We start from the raw sequence: 9,973 nt of genomic DNA on the forward strand, positions 1-9,973 counted from the left end.
TTAGTATTTATTACATCTACTTTTTGTGTTTTATGTCATTTGATTGGTTTTTCAATTTGATTGATATATATTCTTATAGTGTGTGTGTGTGTGTGTGTGTGTGTGTGTATATACGTATACAAAAACATATATATGTATATATACTTGTTGTCACATATGTATATATGTATGTGTTTGTATATATTAAAAAAACAAGAGCTGTCAAACTCACAGGCGCTTATTTCCAGCATTTCCTGCATGGTAGACGCTTTGGAGAGAATACGTGCATTAGCGGAGCTCGTGAACGCACCGTTGTAGTCTAATTGAACTACAACTCCCTTGTTTCACTGCTCCGTGGCCGTCAAGTCGGGTAGTGTGTGCTGGATTCGGTTTTAAACGACAGGGGCGAGCGGGAGTGTGTAACTGGACTGGATTCAAGCAGTGTTGTGGTAATAGTGATATTAACTTCTATCGGAAGTAGACTGAGTACTGCGTTACACTTTCTCTAATGAGGGATTTAAACGGAGGAGCGGAGAGGTCAGGCTAACTGCCGTGTAGGTAGACAACGGTTGACAGTTGACCGACCGGAGAGGCCGAGTAAAGCCATGCTCTGACTCACGTTACCCGTGCTAGCTAGCTGACCTAAGTTGTCACACTTGTATTCCTCTATCCACCGGACTAAGGATGTTGCCTTATGTATCTAGGAACCACGTCGTATGTTACCGAGCCGACAGCTGGCAACAACGACCGTAGCGGCTCCGCGGGCTTAGAAACCGTTATGGTGCTTGTGGGTGTGTTAGCATAACGTTAGAGGCTAATGCTAGCTGCCGGCTGCTGACGAGGGAAAACCCACCACCAGAGGTGATCAAAGTACACAACATCAGTACTTTAGTCAAAGTACAGATCCTCCTGGTCTAATATGACTCCAATATACAAGTGAAAGTTGTTCAGTTAAGTTTTCACTTGAGTTTAAGTATTGGAGTACTTGATTTATAAGATATTGAAATATTCTAAAGTACATTTTCTATATGTCAACAAATTGTATTTTCCACATTTACAGAACCGAATGACTCTGAAACAACCTACTGACTGACTATAGATAGATAGATTGATTGATAGATACTTATAGGGGGTGGGATTAATATATCCAGTAGCTCATTAGATATAATGGTTGTTGATAAATAATAAACCGGTAGCATAAAAAGCTTGTACAATATGATACAAAGACTTGAGAAATTGACATAAAAACGTAATTAAATCAGCAAAAGGAACCATTGTCATTTTCATATTTAATTTGTTCAGGCAGTGCTGAAGTTTGGTCTTGGTAAACACAAACATTTAAAACAAAAGGACATTTTTCCTTTTATTTTTTTAATTTTCAAACATGGACTTAAGATAAGGCTGTGGTGCTCTGGTCAATTTTCTACCTTATCTTCATCAAACTTAGCCATTGTTAGGACTGACAAACAACCCAAAATAATGAGTACTTCATAGAAATGTAGTGGAATACATAAGTACCGTATTTGTCTTTAAAGTGTAGTGGAGTAAAAGTCGGAAGTTTCTGAAAATAAAAAAACTCAAGTAAAGTACAGACTGTTCTCTCGTGTCGAAGGAGCATGAAAAGTTGTTTTTTAGTTGAGAATGAATGAATGACTTTCATAAAACACTGTCACAACATCGCAGCTAAAACTCCGGGATTTGTCCCTCAAATCTTCACAGCCTGAGAGTGCATGTTCATAAAGAAAATCTGAGCTGCATTGATATATTGTACACCAGAATATTTTAGGGTGGATTTTTCCCCTCAGTGAAAATGACACTTTCTGTCTAGTGTACAGGAGGAACTAAGCTTCTCAGAAAAAACAACTCAGTTAAAGCCAGAATGTTCATACATAACTGTATGTTTTGGGGTCTAAATTACTTCTGTTAAGTGTTCAGTGTTTTGGTTCTTAATTGGTAATAAGTGTTACCTGCGGGCCAGAGAAAACCAGCTCTATCCCTGGGAAGAAGTGAACCAGGAGGTGGTTAAGGATTATTACAGCAGAGTAAGTAGTAAACAATGTGTTTGTCCCTCAGGTGTCCAGATGGCGACAGATATTGTTGCGCAGTTGGCCGACTCTCTGGCCCAGACAGGAGTAGAGGAAGGAGAGCTGAGCTACAAAGGCCAGGGGAGAAAGCTGAATGATGCCCAGTCAGGTGAGTGTCATCTGTCACTGAGCCGGTGAGGCTTGATTGCTAAAACACACTAAAGTCTTGGTTTGGATTATTTTCCCTTTCATGGCCTAACTGTGTATAAAATTACTGTCACACTTCAATCTCCCTTCTCTATTTGTCAATTTATAATCCTGTCCCCCCCCTCTCCAGTGGAGGAGATGGTGAAGGAGATCCAGGACTTTGAGGGTTTAAAGGCTCTGAGGTTGGAGGGCAACACTGTCGGTGTGGAGGCAGCACAGGCCATCGCCAAGGCCCTAGAGACTAAGAGCGAGTTCAAGGTTTGAAATGTTTGCTCTCTGTTTTTACTGGACAAATATGAACATAGTTAATATGAGAATATTAAATTAACCAAAGTGATGTCAACAAACTCACAGAACAACCACTGTAATGGAATAAATTAAATGTTGTGTCTTGACCGACATTGACACTGTGTAATTTTAACTCTGTCTTTCAGCGCTGTTATTGGAGTGACATGTTCACAGGTCGCTTACGCTCTGAGATCCCACCTGCCCTGGTAATGCACTTGTTCCACTACATTACTGTCCATGTCAAAACAAGGTTAGGCTTCCAGTCCGAAGCCGGTGAAATATTGCACATCTCTTAAGTAAACACATCGCAAGAGACCGACTGAAACACGATGAATGATTTTATTTACACACGCCCAAAACATTGTTTTTGGGCTGCAGCCTCTCTCTCTCCCTCACTCTCTCTCTCTCACTCACTCACTCACACACACTCTCTCTCTCTCACTCTCTCACACACACACACACACACATGGTAGACAGCACAGAGGCGGCGGTTGAGACCAGTGAGGAGTTAACTTTTTAAACATGTAGAAAAGCTTTTCAACTTCTCCATCCACCGTGATTTGTTTTACACGAGCGCAGCACGCTAACGTTAAGCTAATAGTGAACTGTAATGTTAGGAAATATTTCTATGTGTAGACTGCAGCGTAAACTTATAACTACAGCGTGAGACAGCCATTTATCATGCCATTTTATTCTTTCTCTCCTTGTGCTGTAGAATTCACTGGGTGATGCTCTGATGCTGGCAGGCGCCAGGCTGACCGTTTTAGACCTCAGTGACAACGCCTTCGGACCAGACGGGGTGAAGGGCATCGAGAACTTGCTCAGGAGCACCGCCTGCTACACACTGCAGGAGCTGCGGCTCAACAACTGTGGCATGGGCATCGGAGGGGGGAAGGTAAGTCACAAGAGCGTCTTTTGTCATGATTGCAAGGAAAAATTAGCTTCAGGAATAAAGACAGAAACACAGAGTTAACAAGTTCACAAATCTTCGTAGGTCCTGTTGAATGTTATTGTATATCCATTGATGCTTGGATGAATGTGATCAGAGCTGAACACATCTGTTTATGGACTCCTCAGATCTTGGCTGCCTCGTTGATCCAGTGTCATAAAAAATCCAGTGCAGAGAGCACCCCCCTCAGCCTGAGGGTGTTTGTTGCAGGGAGGAACCGACTGGAGAACGATGGAGCCACTGCCCTCGCTCAAGCTTTCCAGGTACAGGTCAAACTACTTCCTGAACTTTGACCACTTTACGTAGACTGACGGAGCAACCTGGGAAAACACAGTAAAGTCTATTTCTGATGCAGAATACCACATTGCCACACTACAGTTTTATTCCATCAGAACAGTTGTTGAACTTTGAATCAGTGTGTGAGATTTTACTACTGCTTGCCTTCCTGGTGCACTTTGAATAATTAATTTCAATAATGATCAATGAAATAATGAACTCAGACTAGTTTATATCTATGCTGCTCATATGCTATGTGGCTGTGCAGGTAAAATAATCTCATGACCACACTTTGTGTTCCCAGTTGATGGGCAGCCTGGAGGAGGTTCACATGCCCCAGAATGGCATCAATCACCCTGGTGTGACAGCCCTGGCCACAGCCATGCAGCACAACACAGGACTCCGCATCCTCAACCTCAACGACAACACCTTCACTGAGAGGGGCGCGATCGCCATGGCTCAGGTACAGAAACATCTGAGAATTAGTATCATCACTGCAGGTGAAGCAAGGTAATAAAAAAAACCTGGTACTGCAGAAAGTAGAAAGTAAATGAGAGTATAAGATATATGTGTAGAATTCTCTCTCTAAAGATTGATAGGTTAATGATCAGGAAATTCACAGTGAGAAGCAGGATGAGCATCACTTGGAGCTGTCATTAATTAAGGCTTCAGCAGGATATTAAGTTTTAAAATCCATCACTGCCGCCTGTGAAAGAACAGACAGCACTCTTCTTCCCTCATATTGTTCCATCAGCAGCTAAAATATCCTGCGAGCATTGTGGATCTTTTCATGAAGGTCCTGTTATAGATGACTGAAGTGATTTCTTATGTCTGAATAACATAAAGCCATCACTTTAAAGGGACGGTTCAGGTGTTGTTGACGTGGGGGTTGTGTGAGGTTAGTCATATAAAGTCGATACATCAGACGTCAGACCAGCAGAGTGATGTGTTGCTGTGGGCGGGGCCACCAGAGAAAACCTGTTTTAGACACTTTTGAAAACACCCACCTCACCAGTCCAGTATTCGTTTAAATGAAGCTTCATGAAGAATATTTTTAGAGGTTTATCTTCCTGTGAAAACAGCACTTTCCTTTGGCACTACATTTTTCTCAACCGTTGAACTACCGTACTCCTGCGCATAAGCGCACAACAACAAACTGTATAACACCACAGCTGCAGGTCAGCTGAGTGAATCAGGAAGCGACCTAATACACTGCTGTGACCCCTCTCATATTGTGTGTAGTTATTTGAGCCATTGATTATGTAAATAGATATGAGTGACAAATATGGCATTAAAATGTTCTGGCATGAGATCAAGAGATGAGATTTTAGCCTTCTTTTAAAAATCATCATTTTAGAGTTTGGTATCGGTGAAGCTGCAGCAAATAATGTCTGTGTCCTTCACAGGCTCTGAAACACCTCCGCAGCATCCAGGTGATAAACTTCGGAGACTGTCTGGTGCGGCCAGCAGGAGCCAAAGCTATAGCGGAAACTGTATCAGAGGGACTCCCAATCCTCAAGGTGAGCAAGTCCCCTACTTCACTACTGGACCTGATCAGACCTGAGCTGTCACCGCCTGTCACCCCTAGTTTGAACCTGTAGGCTTTGATAATTACTATACTTAATTTATTCTGAAAGAGCTTTATTTCCGTATCCTGTTCTTAGTTTTTCTTCCTTTCAGAGTGAATATTTTGTTGTTTAACAGGAACTCAATCTGTCATTCGGCGAGATCACAGAGGACGCTGCTCTGGCTGTGGCACAAGCAGTAAAGGACAAAGACCAGCTGGAAAAACTGGACCTGAATGGTACAAACCTGCAAAGAGCTCACTTTGCTCTTTACACATCTAATACATCTATCATCAAATCATCTGTTTATATAAAGATTTAGAATATTTCTTTTTCAGTAAAAATACAGAGACGTGGAGACGTTATTTATAGATATTTGCCCTCCTGACTTCACTGTTTAAAATGATCTCTTTTGTTTCCAGGTAACTCTCTAGGAGACGACGGCTGCAAAGCTCTGAAAGACGCCATGGAAGGCATGAACATGGCCGAGCTTCTAGGATCACTCAGGTAATCATGTTGTACTTTTTTAGCTCCTGTGATGTATTTAATGAAGTCTATCCTTTCTCTTCACTTCTCTGTCTCGTTGTGGGTTTGCTTCTTGCTCTGGGTGAGAAGCAGGAGAGTTAGCTAGTCTATGACACAGACGTTAACAAATCTAACGGAGTAGACAATCTGCGTCCTGTTTACACTGTTCACACGCAAGCTAAAACGCTCATCTGGACAGAGACGGTTTTCATTTTAAAAACGCTGTTTTAAAATCAGTGTGGTCAGTGTCTGCAGCATCTCGTCCGCTCCAGACGCCATCTTCCCTACAGTGACTTCATCAAATGTCATAATCAAAACATGCATCTCATCCCAGAACAAAATCCTCACTAACTGTGTTTTTCAGTGATGACGAGGGTGAACCAGAGGATGACGACGAGGACGAAGACGAAGATGAAGAGGAGGATGACGACGAGGATGTGGATGAGGAGGAAATAGAGGAGGAAGAGGAAGAAGAGGAGGAAGTGGAAAGCAATGGCAACAAGGTCAGATAAATGTGTCATTATAACTTGACCAGTCATAATAGACAAAAGAAAATTACTTTGACATACATGAGATTCAAATTCCACCTATTACATTGTGTTTTATTGCTGTAGCTGCAATGAATGGCTGTTAACCATAATGAATAAATTCTTAAACAGAAGCATATGTCACTATATCATTAGTGCTGACATGTCCACATCTTATTGCACAACACCAGTTAGAATCCAGTAGTTGTGGTTTAGTTGACTTTGTTTTTGCTGCTCTTCCCCTTTTAGTTGTCCACCCCGGCATCAGCACCGCGGCCACCAGATGTCTCCTCCTTCCTCAGCTTTCCGTCCCCTGACAAACTGCTCAAGCTGGGGGCAAAGAGAGCTCTGCTGATCGAGCAGCAGGTAAACACAGGGATGATTCCACAAATACAACCACACCAGCTTAACTTCTCACCCACATCAAGCTGTTTACGAGAGGCCCCGAAAAGCTAAACGAAACATCTCGGGTTACAGTTGAGGACATTTAGCTCAGATGTTACAGTAAAATGTTTCCTGTGTGAATATGTGATGCAAACAAACTGGTTTCTCTGTGTCCAGGTGGATGTAACAGATGCTTCAAAAACAGCTGAAGCCTTCCTCAAGATTGCATCAGTGTACAAGGAGGAGAATAATGATATTAAGAACGCAGTGTTGGACAGTATCGGTGAGACACTTTGACCGTACTCACTGTAAAGTGCTTGCATCTTCATTTGTGCCTTTCCGTGTCCTTTAATTACTGTGTGATGTTTTTCAACCTGTTTCATCAGACGATTTCTCAGAATGAGTTTGAAAAACCCCCAGAAATGATTGAAGTACGTGTTAGAAAAATGTACTTACTTTCTTAAGAATATTGAGACTCTCCGGTTTTTAAAGATAATCTGTAGCATGAGCCAGCAACTGGTTAGCTTAGCTTAGCACAAAGACTGGAAACAGGGGGTAGCAGCTAGCCTGTCGAGAAAACTTCCTAAAATGTCGAACTATTCCTTTAACTGTCCATAGACAGTTTTCCTCTTTCTCCCTGTTTCCTTTCACTCTCCACTTGACCAAAAGGGAAACATTTTTAGTGGCTGAAGAACTGCATTATGGTCTATTATTAAAGCTTGACCTCTCTGCCATAAACACATGCTGAGAAATGCAGGTCCCATTGTTTTACACAGTATATTTTAAAAGGTGGTTGGTGGATTTTTATTTTTGAATGCCTCAGTGTAGCCATTAAGAGTTCATGCATTTCCTTTATTATATTTATTAAGATCTTTTTTTCACCCCTCACAGATGCTCTTCTGAAGAAAGCTTTCACCACTCCTTCCTTCCAAGGCTACAGCTTTGTATCATCCTTGTTAGTGCTGCTTGGACTTATCAAGGTATGTTTAATTTGCACCTGAATCTCTCACTTTTCGTCATCACTCTTTTCATTTTTCGTTGCTTCTTAACACTACCGTCTCTCCCATCTGCGCCTCCTTCGTCTTCCTATCCACCGTCCATCCTTGTGTCCCGTCCTCCCGGCTGCCCAGAGCGAGGACAAGGTGAAGCCTGTGCTCGTCGTTCCCGGCCACCTCCACGCGTTGGAGCACGTCGTTCGACAGGACTACTTCCCCAAAGAGAGCGTGGCTGTGCTGGAGGCCTTCATGTCCCGGTAAGGACGTGACAGAATGAGCCAATCACCAGGCGGCGTGCAGGTACAAAATACCAGTATTACCATCCCATCTTCAGGATTTAAGCACAATGTTTTTGCACTCGGGGCCCTTAGTGACGGTGGGGGACACACTCTGGTGATTGCTTATGTTTGTGGTGGAATGAGTTTATTAACTTCTTGTTATTTGAATGTTTTGATGATTCAGCGCTTCAAATGGACAAATATTGAAGTTTAAAGGCTAATTTCCTCTTGAAGTTATAAGTTGTGTCTGAAATCACTCACTCATTCACTGCTCGCTGCTCAGTATCCAGGGAGTTCTGTGTAGAGGTTTATATAGGGAGCTCATCGGTAAAATAAAACACTTTCGGACACGTCGTTTTCTTCTGTCTTTCAGCTCGAGCACAATGCATGATGGTATATATTGCTTGGTTAGTGACCATAGGTTGCGCACTACTTTTCACAATGCATTGTGGGATACTATGAGTCCACTATATAGGGTATAACAATTCTCACTATACATTATGACAGCACTGCAAAATGGAAGTTCACGGTAGTGAGTGATTTCGGACACAGCCATAATATTTAAGCTTTCAGTCCTGGTTGATTTAGCAACACCCGTTGTAACCGTGGGAACAGTATTTGTGGTTTAATACCACATGTCCCAGAGATCTGGGGGCAGCAAACACTCAGCAGCTACTTTGCCACAAAAACAACAGATGAGGAAATGTTTACGGTGCAGCCAAACAAACTTGCGTTGTTTCAATAGAGAAGTTGGTCAGTAACTGGGGTTTTTCTGAGGCCAGTGAAATGAGGTAGTTCACCTTCCTGCAGAGTGGAGGTCTTCATCGCAGCTCTTCATCTCACTGTGGCTGTTCCTCCTTCTTCCGTTACTCCCTGCAATATTCAAAACTGATCGACTGTCAAAAAACCTGTGGCTACACAGACAATACTTGTTGGTACATACATGCATCAGCTCGTTGTTGGTTTTGGCGTTTAGTGGGATTCATTGACAGAGAGGAAAATACCAGAAGACCCTCTAAACTCTAAGTGTGTTTATTATCCACAGAAACAACAAGGCCATGGAGTCATGTGGCAATGCCAAAAGAGGCCTCCAATCCACACTGCAGAGAGTCCAATCTGAGAGCTGAAGACTGTGGACACACACACACACACACACACACACACACACACACACACACTGAACTTTGACTGATCACTGCTGGACCTTAGGAAACCAGAACAGGAGCAACACTCCACTCAGGCGCACTTCCCTGTGTCACCACAGACCTTCAGCACCACCTCCTTTTCTGGACTCTGGACTGGACTTGAATGCTTTGTGTTTTGAAGTGGACTATCCTCTTATGGCGTGGACTAATTGAAGTACTAATTGAACCACAGGACAGCACTGACACCTGTGTCTTCAAGCTCTTTGTATCATGGTGAATAAGAAAGGCCTCGCTCCCCACATGACCTAAGATCTGTCTCCGGGTCAGTGACTGAGGCACAGATCACACTCTGGGCCAAACTAGAGCGTAAACTAAAGTTCTCACCAGGACTGAACATCAGCTGTTGTACATTTTCTATTTCATATCTACCTTTACTATTCTTTTTCTTTTCTTTTTTTTTTTTTATCAAATGTTTATTAAATTCCCCAAAATATGGTCAGACAACAGTTTTATTAAATAAGTGTTGAGTGCTAAATATGATCAAAATAAGGCTGTAAAGTATAATAAATCAAAAGGGAGTGAATAGGTTTAAATGTATTTTCTGCCTTTAATGAGGCACAAGGTGCAAAGTTTTTGCATTTGTGTTTAAAAAATAAAGCTGTTTTGAGTGTTGAGCTGATTTGCATATTATTAACTGCATTTATTCAATTTTAATTTTCAATTACAAAAATAAAGACAAGCTTTGAAGAGGTTATTGTTGGGATTCAGTGAAGTAAACTGACCCATAGAACAAATGCAAATAAATGCAATACAGTTACTTGACACCCTCCC

General features: G+C 42.1%; 1 protein-coding gene across 3 annotated transcripts; it reads left to right on the plus strand.

Moving 5' to 3' along the window:
• Window positions 1–343: 343 nt before the first annotated feature.
• LOC111647563 (ran GTPase-activating protein 1) lies at window positions 344–9,816 on the plus strand. Of its 3 annotated transcripts, none has more exons than XM_023397182.2 (16): window positions 344–428; window positions 2,053–2,172; window positions 2,341–2,468; window positions 2,645–2,704; window positions 3,214–3,393; window positions 3,576–3,710; window positions 4,028–4,186; window positions 5,130–5,243; window positions 5,428–5,527; window positions 5,711–5,795; window positions 6,178–6,316; window positions 6,590–6,706; window positions 6,902–7,007; window positions 7,616–7,704; window positions 7,855–8,019; window positions 9,043–9,816. In XM_023397182.2, exons 2-15 carry the CDS (start codon window positions 2,061–2,063, stop codon window positions 7,978–7,980), a joined length of 1,650 nt encoding a protein of 549 aa, XP_023252950.1. In that variant the 5' UTR covers window positions 344–428; window positions 2,053–2,060; the 3' UTR covers window positions 7,981–8,019; window positions 9,043–9,816. The 3 variants fall into 3 exon arrangements, with proteins under 3 accessions (XP_023252950.1, XP_023252951.1, XP_087027576.1); XM_023397183.2 differs by having other exon boundaries at window positions 7,855–7,976; XM_087171450.1 differs by lacking the exon at window positions 344–428 and adding an exon at window positions 518–840 and having other exon boundaries at window positions 7,855–7,976.
• Window positions 9,817–9,973: the final 157 nt, after the last annotated feature.

Source organism: Seriola lalandi, unplaced genomic scaffold (genome assembly GCF_002814215.2).
Source record: "Seriola lalandi dorsalis isolate HSWRI2012SDOR001 ecotype SW California unplaced genomic scaffold, Sedor1 jcf7180002055004, whole genome shotgun sequence".
Taxonomy (NCBI): Eukaryota; Metazoa; Chordata; class Actinopteri; order Carangiformes; family Carangidae; genus Seriola; species Seriola lalandi.